This window comes from Acartia tonsa, chromosome 2 (genome assembly GCF_053477335.1).
Source record: "Acartia tonsa isolate MP-2025a chromosome 2, ASM5347733v1, whole genome shotgun sequence".
NCBI lineage: Eukaryota > Metazoa > Arthropoda > Copepoda > Calanoida > Acartiidae > Acartia > Acartia tonsa.
In genome coordinates this window covers 29,586,181-29,603,534 of record NC_137261.1, presented here as the reverse complement: position 1 = coordinate 29,603,534, position 17,354 = coordinate 29,586,181, and the positions used below count along the sequence as shown (strand labels likewise).

The 17,354-nt window shown below is 31.3% G+C and overlaps 1 protein-coding gene across 1 annotated transcript in view; it reads right to left on the bottom strand.

Annotated features, from left to right (window-relative positions):
• Window positions 1-1,547: 1,547 nt before the first annotated feature.
• The window catches only part of LOC145309395 (uncharacterized), a 155,123-nt gene continuing 139,316 nt past the window's right edge, over window positions 1,548-17,354 (bottom strand). The window contains exons 13-14 of the mRNA XM_080150334.1: window positions 15,555-15,698; window positions 1,548-2,108 (exon numbers count right to left, since the gene is read on the bottom strand). Coding sequence (XP_080006460.1) covers window positions 15,562-15,698 — 137 coding nt within the window. The 3' untranslated portion in view covers window positions 1,548-2,108; window positions 15,555-15,561. The remainder of the gene's footprint in view (window positions 2,109-15,554; window positions 15,699-17,354) is intronic.

Below are 17,354 nucleotides of genomic sequence, written 5' to 3'. Positions count from 1 at the left end.
ATTAGGATGTATATTAAATTTGTCACCAAAGTTTTATAATAACTATTTCTTATACGTTTGCTTAACAATTTTAATGAATTTTGATTGGTTGGTTCATTCATTTTATTGTCCAAATGTTTCAACCACTAAATAATGTCTACAAAAGGGATAAATCTGTGTATCATCATTGGGGATGTACATTGTCTTATCCAACTAAATTCCTGAATTTGGACACTGGGGCATGAGAAGGTTATAAAAATTTCACTTGGATTTTTATTATCCAATAACTAGCTCATATTTGAGTTTGCAATCACTACTGCAAAATAAATACTACAGTTCAATGTGGTCCGCCAATTTTTTCTTTCCCCTACCCTAAATGTTACATATTTGGAATGGGTTCCAATGGCAATTTTCTTGGGAGGGTAGAACTATACCCCTCGAAAATAATAAAAAAAACATTCCTCTTTTTGAAATAAAGTTTTAATGTGAAGATAAAACCAAATTTTTCTAGTTGTTGAAAAAATCTTTATGGACAGAACAACATCTAGCCTCTTTTATTTATGCACAATCGCCTGCTCATCGACAATAAAATATTAGCAAAAACCTTACTGGATACTATGTAAACTTTCTTTAAAATGGAGAACTCAAACAGTTCAACGGTAAGCGAGAATTTAACAGACAAACTAAACGCCTTATTACTTTAAATAATAGGATACGTCTTATAAGATTATGAAACACTTTGCAAATATTGATATAAAAATATGGGGAATTGTGGGAACATCTCCGCGCTCATTTTCTGGTCGTTTCACTGTTTGTTCATGACCAATTACATTAATGTTAAGACTAATTTCACTTCTATTTCTATATACTCAGGGATCTAAAAGGATAAGACAATGGCCAATACATTGATCTACAACCCCAATAGATTTCAACTAGTTGTTGTAACGTTTGGGACTCAACTTAATGAACCAATTCATTAAAATTTAATAAGACCCAAAGTTTTTAGGTCAACGAATAAGAAAATCGTGTTATTACGAGACTTTGAGGACCAGGGTAATAAACAACCCAATGTCCCCTCCCCTGGTAAAACCTGGAATCGTTTACAGACAATTTTGACGACAATGGGCCAAATCCTTTGAAATTCCAAGCCAATGGATGTATTATTACTGGTATCTTACTCCAGATTTTCATGTACTCTAGATAAAGTGAAACTCGCAACGGGCTAAAAAAACGATAACCCCTTTACCACATCCCCTCCTACGGGATGAAAGAACTGACCAATAATTGATTTCCATGTTAGCAACCTAAATTGACAAAAATATATCACCTAACATAATGTACAAATACAGATTTATTTATATCTATGTACAGGACTAGCATAAGATATATATTTTAAAGTTTTAGCCATATATGATTTAACTAGCGAATACGTCTAGGGGTTCTGCTATCATGGGATAATAAGTAGGCAAAAAAATGGCCTAAAACATCTCATGACTCAAATCTCAAATTAACAGAACACACAGACATACCTTATATATCTAAAGCTCTGCCTATAATAAATAAAAAGATAAATGTATCAATATATTTATAAATCATATAAAATAACTTTACATATAATTTTAACTACATATAATAATAATACATGAAATTATAAACAAATGTGTTTATATCAATATCACAGTTTAAAACAACTTAATAACAAGCATAATTGTATATTCAATAATCAAATAATCAAATGATTTTACTTATTTTACATATAAGGGTTTTTAAATTCTTTAGTAACATAATATAACTAAATGCATTAATAAATTTACTATTGGGGGGAAAATGATATATCTGTAAGCAATATGGTTTAAATCAGGACTCGACAGCTGCAACTAAGCCGTTTGGCTGCTAAAAAAATTATTTTGTCTATTTAATGGGTATTTAGCGGCTGCCTAGTTCTTTAAAAAAAATAAAAATAGACCACACGTTGAAACATTCAAGTCTTGGTCAGATTTTAAAAAAAAAATAAAGACTATTATACATTTTTTTATATAAATTTTCACTTAAATTAATGTCCTTGGTATTTTCTTGTGTTTTTAATGTTTATTTTCTTTATAATTCTTCAGTTTTTTCTCAATTGTAACCTGAAAAAAGTAAACATTATTAATAATTTATATCAAAAACTAATTATTAAAACAGCATTAAAACATGTGTGCATATAAAGGTATATAAGTGCGAAAACTTCAAAATGCTCAAAAGAGCATTGTGCTTTGTAAAGATGTACTCAAATTTCTCTGAATTTTGAAAAAAAACCTAGTGATAGAGTAACTGGGATACTATAATACAATGAGGGAAGAACATTGGGCTGTCCCCAAAGTTTTATAATAACGTTTTCTTATTCATTGGCTCTAAAACTTTTAGGACTATTATTGTATTTTAATTGGTTGGTTCATTCAGAGTCCAAACATTTCAACTATTAATTCTAATCTACAGAGAGGGTAAATTCGTGCACCATTTTTGGGGATGTACATCAATTTATAGGCTATTGTCTTATCCCTTTAGATCCCTGGCTAAGAAAATCCTTGTAGGCAAAAATTGTTAAAATAAAGCAGAAATGAAATTGTTGGGTGGATGTTTTATAGTGGCACAATTTCTAAATACAATTTCCACTCAACCAAAAACAAAGACAATTGAAAGTGCTACAAAAAATCAGTGAATAAAAAAAAATTATGTTTTTCTTTTTTAACTCAAAATTTTCCTAAAATGCTATTTCTCTTGGGGAAATTATCACAAAAAAGAAAACCACTCGTTTTATCAACAGATCATCTTCTTTTAAATTATAATTTAAAATAGCATTGTTTTTTTTAGTTATTTTGAGTCACGTTAAATGTAAAACACAAACCATTGAAATGGTGTGTCAAAGTTTATGTCAAGATAAAAAATCTGCAACATATCTCCTTTTACCTTTTTTTTTCGTTTCCTTTTTAGTATCTTATTTATAGATTTTGTCCTTGGGCTTTTAAGGGTATAGATCATTTTGAAACATTAAATTCATATATTTAAGCGTAGCTACTAAAATATTAGGGCATGTCCACATGTCTGTACGTCACTCTGACAATACAAACTGCAAAAAGTAAGTTAGGTAAAATAAAGGAAGTTATTCTTGTTTATTGGAGGATTTGAAACGAAAAAAAACTGTCATAAACGTGATCTAATTTTGATATTACAGTTGAAATTTATTTGTAAAAATGTTAGTATTATACCTTTTTCTTTATATATTGTTATTGCTGCGCTACTTAAGAACAATAGCAGACATACGTATTATAAAATAGGAAATTTATACATGGGAAAATAAGAAAAGTTTAATTGGTTCTAATTATTACCTATACAAAGAATAATATAGCAGTCAGGAGTAAAGACCTTTTCGTGGTGTAAAAAGAGACTATTTTAAAAAGTTCAGTTTTGTAAATATTTAACTCGAAACATACTCTACGAAAACCTATTTCTATTTATTACTTTTTCAGCAAAAAAGAACTGCCTTCTGATTTTAAAAAAAATAATTAAATCTTTGAATTAGTACACCATTCACAATAAATATAGAATAACATTGTGCGTGGTGTTTGTTAACTTGGCTTATGCACAAAATTATAACATGATTTTTTTTACAAAATAGTAAAATAACAACCTACAAGCAAATTTATATATTCATCTATTCGTGAAAGTTTATACATAATAATCAAGATATAAAGGGATAAGACAATACCCGATACTTTTATATACCTTTGTACATCCTCAATAAAGATAGACATCCTCAATAAAGATACACAAAATTACCCATTCTGTAGATTAAAATTTGTAGTTTAAACGTTTAGACCCTCAACTTAATGAACCAACCAATCAATATTCCATAAAAGTCTCCAAAGATGTTATAACGAATAAGAAACCGTTTTTATACCACTTTGGGAACTAGTATAATAAACAATTGTCCCCTCCCTCCCTGTGTAATACTAATAATAATAGCATGTTTTCTAATTGTCTTTGAGTCCATGACAATAGAGGTCATAATGACTGCCATACTAAGGAAGGAATACTTAATAATAAAAAACATTGTATTATTTTTGATTGATACGTCCCTCTGGGCCTTTCATTGGTAAACATTGCAATAACATTTTGCAATCCAGACATGTTTAATTTTATTTACATGTTTAGTTAAAACATGATGGATTTGAGATGCCTTTTTATAAGTAGCTAAGCTACTCTGTATCCACTATAATTCGGTCCGTACGTGAACAGATCTACAGTATAGATGTATATATAGATGACTACCTGCCCCCTTTTCGAAGGACCCTTTTCGTCTACTAGCAAATTGTTTCTGCTACTTGGATGTGTTAATATTCCTGACACTATTTTTTAAGACCCCACGTTTTTCTTTTTCTTCATAGTTTATTGAATAATCTTAAAGTAGATTGTCAAAAATTGATAATACAACTAACCAAACAATTGCTAATGTTACCACACCCCCCTGGCGAATTGCTGTGCACGCCTCTAGCTGTTGTATTGCGTTACGTTTGGATATAATTAATCTTGTTTCTGACATTGCAAGAGTTTAAATACCTCCTCACTTGAAGGAGCCAATTTTGTTTTAAATTATACTTTTTCTTTTTCGTCTTGAAGCATGTATATAATTAGAAATACATAGTTGGTAAACAATTACATACACAGAAAAAATGAGCCACAACAAAATTAAAATTTATCAGGAATAAAAGAAACAGTTAAAGTATCTATAATTGTTCGTTTTTTAATGCTTTTTTGTCTTGTTTTCTAAGTTTTTTTTTTAAATGGATGGAAATCTGCAAAAAAAATATACTAGACGATAAAGTAGATTTTAAGTATTGAGATCTAAATGAAAAAAAAAAATAACTGAAAGAAAACTTACAACTTTTAATTTTCTTATCAGGGGACAATTGAAGAAAGAATCTAAACTTCCCCACTAATAATAATTTTTTTAAATGGAAGCAACTTTTAAATTTTTTAATGTTTAAAATCTTACTGATTTACTTTTCCTTGAAAAGAAAACTATTCTAGTCCAATTAACTTTTTCTTAATATCTCTGTTACACCTAAAACTTTTGTTGTTGGAAATATATGCAATAATTAAACAATTTACCACAATTTGAAAAAAATATGAAAAAATATTTTCCTCGATTTTTGGTTTTTTTTTGAGGAGCAAACTCTCTTCTAAAGCTTCGGACAAAAACCTTACTACTTTATATAATACTAGCGGCTTCGCCCCTAGCCTCTAGGGGCTTTGCCCCAAGAGGTGATAAAAAAAATTTGGGCGAAATATGTAAAAGGACCAAGGAAATCCCGTACAAAAAAAGGACCAAGGCTATCCCCTACAAAAAAAAAAAAATTTGTTTTTGGGGTGGTTGGGGGTGTCTCACCCCCCAAGAAAATAGCCTAAAACCACCACAGGACCAGTAGGTATATTCCCTGAAGAGTAGAATCCGATCGGTTCAGTGGTTACCGAGATCTTAAGGGACGGACATTATAGTGAAATGTAATTTTATCTGTCCTATAATACTAAGTCATTAGCAGCTGTTTTTTTTGATAAAATCTGCCAAATATTAAAGATCCATTTTATTTTATTTTTCTAGTTATTCTTAAAAATTTTTTTTTGTTATTTTTGCTATTTTTAAATTTTTCATTTTTAAATAATTTAGGGAAAGGAGGTAACAAGAAAGACTTGGAATTCAAGAGTCTTGATGACCTCAAAGCTACCCTGGAAAGCATGTCAATTCTTGCTGACATTCCTGAAGAAGTTTATGAGGAACTTGCTCAATATCTTCTACCAGGTAACTGTCGACGGGTCATCTGTTTGTAGGAGAATCCTTGGGTTTGTTTCTCTCAGAGTTTCGCTACTTATAGTAATAATAAAAGGAAAGCCTTTGCCCCTATAAAGACAACTTTTTTTCTTTTATAACTTCTAGCGTCTACGCTTAACATAGACTCTATATTCGAAGGGCTAGTAAAATAGCTTAAATAGCTATCCCAAGACTTAAATCTGAAAACAAAATAGCATAAAACCACCACAGGACCTATGTAAAGCTTAAATAAAATAGAGAACCCAATCGGTTCAGTAGTTATTGAGATTCAGAAAAAAAACCTTACTACTTTATTAAATAGGAATAGTTGATTTACCCGTAGTCTCTATGAAAGGTTGGGAGGAAGGGGGAGGGGTCAGGAAAACCATCCCAGGACATTAACCTTCCCTAAAATATACAACCCATTCGGACCAGCAATTTCTGAGATATTTTGCTTCAGACTAAATCCTTACTACTTTGCAATTTTCATGGTTAATTTAGAATATATGGTATAAAAGAAAAGTTATCACATGACGATATGCCAATGACATTATGACTACATACTCACATAGTTGAAGTAAAATAAGTCTTGGAATGTAAAGATTTAATGTTTGTTATCACGTGACCTCTGTGTTTTTATGGTTTCCTTTTTCACTTTCCAATATACATACATATAGTCATTAGCCACCATTTTTGTCACTTTAAAATGGAGGAAAAATACTCGTAATACATAATACAGGGCTCGGCAGCAGCGACTAAGCAAATTAAAACCCGTTCAGATAATCTGCAATTTTTTTAGAAAAAAGTGATTACCATATTTAGGTACTTTTGATTTTTAAAACTGTAAAAGGTTGATCGCCCTGAGGCTTACAGGCGGCTGCCGAGCCCTGCATGATAGTCAAGGAATATTATTGCAAAACAATAGACAAATATTTTTTTTCTCTCTTAATTAGTGATTTTTTACCTTAAAAATATAATTTCAAAGTAATTAGTTCAGTAATACACTAAACTTAGATATCAAATATAAATTTTTAGTTAAAAAACTTTTTGTAGCCATTGTTGTTTTTTGTTCTTGTGGTTTTAACTATTTGTTAGTTGTATATCTAATTTAGCTGAGACATGACATCTGTATAAATTTTATACCCAGCAAGGCAATAAAATAATTTTGGTACAGGGAAGTAAGGCAGGGACCTAAAGGGATAAGACAAAGGCTGATGAATTGATGTACATCTCAAATTTCTATACAAAAAATTATCCTTTCTATAGTTTACAGTAAGTGATTGAAACTTTTGGACACTCACCTTTATGAAACAACCAATTAAAGTACAATGAAAGTCGAAAAACTTGATAAGCCAACAAATAACTTTGGGGACTAGTGTAATAAAGAGCTCAATGTCACCTTCCTCCCTGGAAGTAAGTAGATAAATAACATGAACCAATTTAATAGGTCAATTTACTTGATTTCCGACAAAATAAAGATGTAAGTCCTTGTAACATAAAAACAAGTATTACAAATATCCTAGATATATCAAATGATCCCTTACATGGCCCCTTTTTTTGTAAAGACAAACAACCATTAACTACCTGCAATAACCAGTGTACACCTTTATATGCGTCAGTGCATACTATTTTTAATATTACGTCAGGTTATATATATAGCAGACCTGTGTTAAAGAAAATCTTTAATGTCTTTCATATAATACGGTTGCAATCAAAATTATTAGGTTTCATTTACTTTTTTGATAAGGGGACTTTTCTGGTGTATTGAGAACCCAGCAGAAAATGGCATACCCCCCTCTCCCTCTCGAACTAGTATAATTGAAACAATACAAAATTGTTTGATCCTGTACAATTGAAGGTAAAATGTTTCTATTACCGAGTATCTCCAATATTATAATAACCTGGAATAGTCATGATCCAATGATACACAGGGAAAGCTTGACTAAAGAAAACACGCGTAAAAGTCTTCTTCGCGCATTTATATACGCTGTGAGATAACTGTGCATTATTGAGTAATGGTCATTCAAGATTATTTGTAGGCGTTCCTTTGTTGATTAAAATCAAATGCAAAGATAATACATACGTTCAAGTGTTTGGCCGCTAACTCTTTAAAGTTCGTAGAATTTTAAAGATAAAGGAACATTTCACCGTGAACTGCACCGGATCCAAATTGTTTAAATTAATCCCAAACCTAGTGTTACTCGCTAAGCCCAACAAAAAGCCTCGGATTTCCGGATCGCATCAGAATTTGGAAAATTGCACTTAATTTTTAAGCATACACATACACACACATACACACACACACACACACGTATGCACTCATTATTTGCCAAACAGAAATGAATATATATGTTACAGACTGCTGTCCACGGATAGGAAAATTATTGGAACAATTCCCCGTTTTGGTTAACGTCGTTTTTTTTGTATTGCTTAGAACTGATTTAACCAACTTTTCTGCCCCTCAATATTAAACTTTGATTAAATATAATCTTTTTAAAAACATGGCAAACATTATGGCTACTTAAAAATATCTATTAATATTCAGTTTTAATAAAAAATTCGATTCTCAAAATTGAAAATTTCACAAAGGAAAAACTAATGTTTTTTTTCATGGAAGAAATTGCCACTTCTAATTGTAAGAGGATATTAGAATGCAATGTACTGCACATATCTCTAGAATCATACACTCTACACATAATCAGAGATTTTAGGGGATAAGACAATGGCCTAAGAATGTATGTATATCCCCAATAATGATACACAAAATTAACCCTTCTAAAGATTACATTTAGGGGTTGGAATGTTGAAAAAAATTGCTCGTTTGTCCTGGAACCCCAAATTGACGACAAATTTTCCCCTATCAATATATTCACGTATTCTATATCCATAATTTCTAGCGGTAAAGTAAAGATGGCCCCAATTAACGAGTAGCTGCGCTACAGGTAAGAAACATAGTACATAGTTCAATTTAAAGACATGATTAGGAGTGGTTTCATGAAAAATATAATGCTGAATTTTTATCAGAGCTCAGCAGCCTCGTTTCAGACGACAATAAGACTCAAATTAAAACCTGTTTGAATGCTTTGTATTTTTTTGTTGTTGAAAAGAGTGATTGTCATATTTTGGTCAGGTTTATGCCTTCTACTGATTTTAAACATTGATTTCCCTTAGGCTTACAGGTGGCTGATGTGCGTCTGCCGAGCCCTTATTTTCATTTTTAAAAATCTCTCGAACCTTTGGCCTAAAAATTTAAAAAAAATGTGTCACTTATTTCTCACAAAAGTATTTTATATTCTTTGATTTTAAAATTAAAAGTTAAAATCAACTGGGTATCAAAGATATGTTATGTCTTTTTACTTTTGTTGACAATATATATAAAGATTTTATCTTGTAGTTTTGTAGTTTCTGCGCTTCTTATGGTAATTTGCCCTGTAATACAAAATTAAAACAAATATTAATATAATTTTATGCTTAACTTTAAAATAAAAAAATAATAATTTTTATGGATAATGATGTTTTCCTAATAATTCTCAGGACCTTAGCTCCCCCTGTAAAACTGGGAGGTGTAGGGTTGACATACAATTTCAAAAGGTTATGTTGACTAGAAGGAAAACAATAACATATTATTTACATGCCGTTATGGTTGTATTAGATACATTATGACTACAGGCTTTATGAGGAAGTTTTATAATAACATTTCTTATTCGTAGACTTGTCAACTTTGAAGACTACATTGAATTTTGACAGGATGGTTCATTAACTTGAGTGTACAAACGGTTCAACCACTAATTGTAATCTACAGACGGGGTAATTTGAGTTTTAGCATTGCATTGGGAATGTACATAAATTTATCAGCCTTTGTCTGAACCCTTTAGATCACTGACAGTCTTGCGTCGATGTAACACCAACACAAAGGCTAACAGGACAGGAGCAAGTGTTGAAAAGTTGCCTGGGAAAATGGATGCATTTTTATACATTCAAATTAATGCATGCCTGTTTTTTATATTTCCCTAATATTCAAGGTTTATATGCAAAGGAGGGAACAAGACCGCATATGTTCATAACACGTCAAAGTGGACATTACAAAGTACATATCCTTTATTACAATGTTTTTTTTTTTTGTCTTAGGCTAAAGAGACTAGAGGCGTAGCCTAGCCGCTAGTTATACATATACCGTCCCAAAACTAATAGAGTTAAAAAAGGTAAAAAAAACAAAGACAAAAAATAAAATAAAAAAATATAACATTTTAAATAAAGACCAATAAAAGTATTTTTGCTACTCCTTATACATAACCTTGAAACCCCTACAATTAAGAAATAAAAAACTAAGACTCACACCCAAAGTTCCTACCTTATCTTTGAACCATTATTGCAGTTAATAATGATTTAATAACATGTTTTTAACATAATTAAAACATAATGAGAATAATACTACACTCACAAAAATAAAATTTCTTTTACAGGGTTTGGTCAGCCGCACTTTATATCTGTAACTCGCATCCGCATATATCCGCCCTGATTATAAAAATATACAACCACCGACAAATCCAAGTTATTTTCGACGGTCGGCAGCCGCTATTATTGGAAATATACTGTTGCTCCAAACGAGCGGTTGTCGTTCCCTATTAACTCATACTATGTAATTTTGTAAGATAAATGAAATAAAGGCTAAAATTATCTCTGAATTAAAATTGTATTGTTTTATTACCCTACATATCATTTAGAAAATTTGATTAATGTTTTTTCTTGCAAGACAATATGTAAAATATTTTTTTTTTAAATTAAAGAATGTTTATTATATTCCTAGCCTAGGATAAAAATACCACACAATATCAAGGTAAACTCTGGGATTTTATAATTTAAAAAAAAAACAAGGATGACAACATCCATAAAAGCGAAGCACTGAAACGGTAGGACAAACGGACATTAACACTTGTATAGTGTTAGAACTTAATTATCATAATATAAATTTATAAGAGTCAAAGCAAAATTGTAAGTAAATTTGTTGTAAAACTGCTTGATACAGGATAATTTTTATGGACATACTTACATTTTTAATGCTTGATTATAGAGTTGCTTCGCTTATTACATTATACTTTGTTGTCCCAGGAATCAATATACCAAAAATCAGATCAATCCGATGATTTGATCACATAAAAATTTGTTGTTAAAAAAGTAAAAAAATCAAAATGTTTAAAATGGACGTACGGACATTTTGGTAATGATTATAGAGTTGCTACGCTTTCTAAATCGTACCTAACTATTAAAGGAATCACCATGCAAAATTTGAAATCGATAGGACAATTCTAACATGCCTAAATTAACGGAAAAGGCTATCCGTTACGGACGTACGGACGTTCGGACGTACGGACGGACCAACCCTAATTATAGAAAAGCTTCGCTTTTAAAAATAAAGATTTAACAGGAATGAACATAATTATTGAAGTAATAACATACATAGTTAAAGTAAAAAGAATTAAGTAATTTTTTATAGGTATTATTTCAGTAAAGTAATGGTTATAGAATACATGGATATTCTTCAGGGGAAATTAAGGTTACTACTTAAGCCCTCATTTATTGGTCTGTATTTTTCTCAAGTAAGAGGGAAGGGGATAAAAGGGGTGGATGGAGGGTATCGTTATATTATCCAGCTGGAAGGATCATTTTAAGGCTAAAATATGGTGCAATATCCAAGTACTTATTTATCGATTAACCAAGCAAACTATATTTAATTTTTTAAAAAGAAATAAAAGAAGCTAAACTTGTAGATTATCCTTTGAAATGACAAATGTATAGGCCACTGGTAGTAAATTCTCTCTGCAGGCGCTTGTGTGTGTGTTTGGTGGGTAAAGTTTTTTTGGTTTCATTACCAACCATTACAACAAAATAAAATTTAGGGGGCTCCAAATAATATTCTACATTTTTACATTGTCAATCATCATTAATTGTTTAATCTACTTTAATTCTAAGGATCCCTTTGATTGCACGACCTTTGTCTGGAAGTCCTAACTGTGCATGGCAATGAGTTACATTATATGGAACAAAGGCATTTCCCACTAATCTCACTGTTAGTGTCACGTGCCAGACATAGCAGTAGCAGGTACCATCTCTAGTATGACGTAGTGTCGACCAGACTCGAACCTAACACCTCCCCGACAGCAAGTAGGTCCACGCTATCATATACGCTAATGCCGCAGGTTAGGAGTGCACATACTTTTTTGCGGCATCCTAAAATCGCCCGCAGGGGTTAAGGGGACCTCACAGTTGGTGAGACAATCTTGGTTTTTGCTAGACAAAGATATATTTATCATCTTATTAATAGTTCAATAAAGCTAGAAATCTGGGGAAAAGTAAAAAAGCAAAAAAACTTAACTTATTCATTTATGGTGTCTATAAATATGAACATTTAAGATGTTTTAGACTTTCCGACTGTTTTAGAATAGATGCGCTTCAAAATGCGCGAAAAGGCGAATCTGCTCATTTAAATATCTCTATATTGATGAGTATATATTTTACAGAGCCAAGTATACAAAGAGGATTATATCATTGCTTAGTTTAATTCAGGGAGGGAGAGGGGACATTGGGCAGTTTATTACACCAGTCCCCAAAGTAATAATGCATACTCATTCGTTGACTTCAGAATTTTGAGGACTTTAATTAAATTTTGATTGGTTAGTTCATTAATTTGACTGTGCAAACGTTTGAACCACTAATTGTGATCTACAGAAGGGTAATTTTATCGGCAATTGACTTATCCCTTCAGATCCTTGATAATATCATTGCTTAGTTCATATTAATCTCAAGAGTTTAAGCTTGGCTTTATTTTATTAACACAGCTACTCCTTTTTTGCAATTTAACAGCAGAAATAAAATAAGACTAGTACCCCCCCCTTCCAAAAAATTTCAATTTGGTTTAAATTTTTTTTTGGGGGGGTGTGGGGGAGGATTTTTAGTTTTAAACCTTTACAAGACCCATGAGAAGCTGCATTTTAAAGGAGAACCATAAAGGTCACCGGTTAGCGAGATCCTTTCGTACACACAGACATACACACAGAGAGACATCCTCATTTATGTAAGGATTTTTATAGTAAGCAATTTGGAAACTTTAACGACTGCAAAAGAAGGTATCGTAATGTATACAAAAAAGTATGCTGTAAAAAGTTATGAAGTTATATTTCTTTATGTATTATTTTCTTGATTTATATATTTTCTTGTACCCATAAATCTCAAATTTTGCCTATTCATTCAAAAATAATAAAGAAAAGCAAATTGGCCATTTGAGACAATTAGTACGTCAACTATGCATACCAAACAAGAGTAAGGCATACAAATTTTAAGGCCGTCTTAATTACCAGGGCTCGGCAGCCGCGACAAAGCCTCACATTTTAAACCCAGTTGGATGCTTTGAAGTTTTTGATTTAAAAGAGTGATTGTCATATTTGGATCGGGTTTAGACTTCCAGCTCATTTTTAAAATTTAAATGGTTTATTTTCCTAAGGCTTACAGGCGACTAACACGCGGCTGCCGAGCCCTTGTAATAACCCGCTTGTTTTACATGGCGAAGCAACTCTTGTATGTAAATTCTTCAATTAAATTACTTTATAAGCATCATTCATTGTGACATTTTAATGATTATTTTCTTTATTTTTGACTGAAAGAATTTTAAGCTAAAATATGTACATTTTTCGTAGAAATAATTTTCCTTGTTTTATATCAATTTAAAAATACCTATTTAGTATTTATGTTTCAGTATTATTTTAAAAGTGAAAATCTAAAAAAATTTTTTTTTTTCTCCAGTCATTAAGTCTTATATAGTTGACCAAGTGATCGCTGTGTAATTTGAGGGTAAACTACTAGGCCCACCCATGCACTCTGGCCTCATTAAATCAACATTATATTACATGCCATCATTAACTACCCATGCTGTAAGCTCAAAGGGTAGGTCAGGAAATGGGAGGGTAACCATGATGAAAAAAATAGGGGACACAGTAGAATTTTCAAGGAAGCTTGAAAAAAATTTCAAATAAATTTAATTTAGAAAAGCGCTTTGTCCCTAACTTTAAGGCCCTTTTTATGGGGGATAGGTTTCATTTTTTATGTTGCCTTTTTTTATTATTGGTTGACTTTCCATTTAGATAAAATCCTACCATGGGCCAATATAAAGCTTGTCTTAAAAGAAGAATTCAATTGGTTCATCATGTATCACAATCTTATGGTACAGACAAGCGTTCTAACTTAATAAAAAATGATTTTTTAAAATAAAGAAATGATAAAATGTTTTTAATGTTTAGAAAGGAATGCTTTTATTTCACTGTGTGAATTGTAAAACAAAGATGACAACATCCATAAAAGCGAAGCTCTAAAATCAGACGGAATGACAAACAAACATAAAACACTTGTAGATTGTCAGAACTTAATAAGCAGTATATTAATTAACTGTGAACAAAATTATATATTTTATGTAAATAAATTGACGTACGGACATTATGGTAACGCTAATAATATTGTTATGCTTTCTAAATCATACTGTTACAGGAATCACCATGCAAAGTTTGAAGTTAATAGGACAATTTTAACATGCTTATGTTAACGATAAGAGCTAACCGCCACGTACGGATAAACCTTATTATAGAAAAGAGTCTCCAACCTAAGGATGCATTTACCCCACCCTGTGAAAAAAGATGCTTTGATTTCATGGTTTAACCTTATTATGGACTTCTAGATGGTGTGAAAGTGCTTGACAGCAGGGAGGGAGGGGACATTGGGCTGTTTATCAAACTAGTCCTCAAAGTTTTATAATACCGTGGTTCGATAACATTGGGTACTTTAATTTGATTGGTTGGTGCATTAATTTTAGTGTCCAAACGTTTCCACCACTACTTGAAATCTACATCATTGGGGATGTTCATCAATTTACCGGCCATTGTCTTATCCCTTTCGATCCTTGGGTTGACAGAGAATTAGAAACAAGAGATTGGATTAAAAATTTATATGGTTAAAAAAGCCATTTATATTAAGATGCGTTCTTATATATTCAACACAAAAACTAATTTAATAAGAGTAATGTAAATACGATGAAAATAGCAAAGCAACCACTGCAATGTGAGCAAAATTATGTATCCCTAATTTCTGATACTTTTAGGATCCTGTAGAGCCGTTGAAATCTTCAAATTTAATTTATCTTAATTTGGAATGATAAAGCCATACCATTACCATAGATAAAACTTAATAAGTTTCTGAAAATAATTCTAATTGAACAAAGCATCTCTAAATGTTTTTATAAACCAATTATATAATAATTCTTTGTTCTGCATTAACTTAAATGTTATTTTATCTTTTTTATTTATTAGGAATTTAAAACTAATTGTTCTTAAAAAAAACAAGTATGATCACAATCAATGTTTGTCAGTTTTATAGCCAAGTAGCCAAGGGTTAAGATGGATCTATTTTAATTGAAAACTGAAAATCTTGTATATGAATTGATTACTTGAATCAAATTTAGAATTTATCATCCAACCCAATTAATCATGGGGCATGGGCTATACGCAACTCTACCCACGGGGTAGGTACCCTATGTCGGCTTTCAATTGGATCTTTGAATATCAGCCAATAGTGTCAGAAATATCAACAAAGTCAAGTCGCTACAAAAGAGCAGAAAGCAATTTTCTAGCAAACGTAATACATCTTGGTTATACATCTTTCCTTATACATTTAATAATATTCTTACCTGGTATTTACTTAGTTCTTGGTAGCTTTCTCCTGGCCAGGTAGATAATAACAGCTCCTGTCTTGATATTTCTGAACTCAGCAATAGCCGCATCATGACTCAGGCCCTGGATACACCGACCATTCACACTCAGGATCTCATCTCCTGAAATAAAAAAAAAATAAGTTATCTCATATGACGTTAGACAAACAACACTTGATTACACGACCTTTGTCTGGAAGTCCTAACTGTCATTGCTGTTTGAGCCAAGGAATTCCCTCAACCTGACATAGCAGCAGTAGGAACCACTTTTAACGTCTTTAGTTATGATGCAGTTTAGGGCCGAGATTCGAACCTATCACCTTTCCTACAACAAATGGATGCGTTACGTGTTACGTCAGAGTCACAGGTTTATACTAATCAGAATTAGGGTTAACTAAACTTATATGATGAATTCAAACAGTTGCATACACAGGGTACGGCCAGGGGGTATATTTCTTGGGGACGTTAAAAAAAGTATGACACAATTATTAACCCCCCCCCCTTCACACACTTATTATTAAAAAACATTGAAAGATTCTTCAAAGTTCACGAAACCTTTGAAATTTTTGTTTATTTGAAAACTCCAGGTCAGTATTATAAATTATCGTAAATAAAGTTTCTGCAAAAAGTTCTGACAATTGCATATTCGAACAAAACTGGTTAGTATCCAACGGAAATCAAACGGATTCGGAGTTACATGGGAGGAAATTATAAGCGAAATTCTTTAACGTTTGATAAATTGAAATTTTATGGTTATTTTACTTGATTCACAAAAATTCTTCATTATTCAGTTGACCCTCAAATTTTGATTATTTTATTGCAATATTAAACCTACTTCATACATTTCAATTAGTAAATCTAATTGTTCATAGATTTTTAGAAATCTTTTAATGTTTTTTTTATGGGTCAAATAATACTTATTTCTCGCATAATAATTATAAACAGCTTTCCGCGGATATTAAATGTACAATTATAAGATCAAAACCATTTCTTATCCCCGAGATGCCGAAAGCACAGGCTAAAAATACTGGTTTAATTTTATGATTGTACATTTTTATTTTAATAGAAAACTAGATAAAATACAATGCTAGACATAATTTTTCGTATGGATGAGAACCAGTTCTAATCCACCGGATAGTAATCGGTTTCGAAAGAATACGAGAAAAGGGACGAAGAGTCCCTAATATAGAAAAGTTTCGCTTTAAAAAAGTACTGTCAAACTAAAATATTGACAGAAGGATAGACTGGGTAGACTGTTGAACAAAATAAGTTAATTAGAAGCTCGAGCACTCATAATACTAAAATTAATGACCTAGGAAAACAAATAAAGAAAATACAAAAGAAGATAAATTGGTGGAAGGCTGAAAAGATGGAAATTTTTTAAGGACAGCATAGAAATTTGGGCATTTGGTTAAAATCTTCTTTTTTATGGTTCTTTCTTATCTACAGGAATAATGTAACAAACAACTTTTCATTAACAAATCATATAATTTTTGAATGTTTGAGTTGGCTAATAAAATGAAAATATCTTTTATATTACTTTACTGTTCTGTTTGAAATATTTTGATAACATACTTTCTCTATATTTCTTATTTTTAAAACTTCAGATTGCTTCAAATTTTTACATCGATTGAAAAAAGGTTTTTAGAATCTTGAATATGCCCATTCACCTGTTCGTTTTTCTTGGAATATTTCTAAAGATGCCGGGGGCACAAGTTTCAGTTAATTAGAGTGAAAAGATTGATGCCCTCAATCATTATACACACACACATACGCATA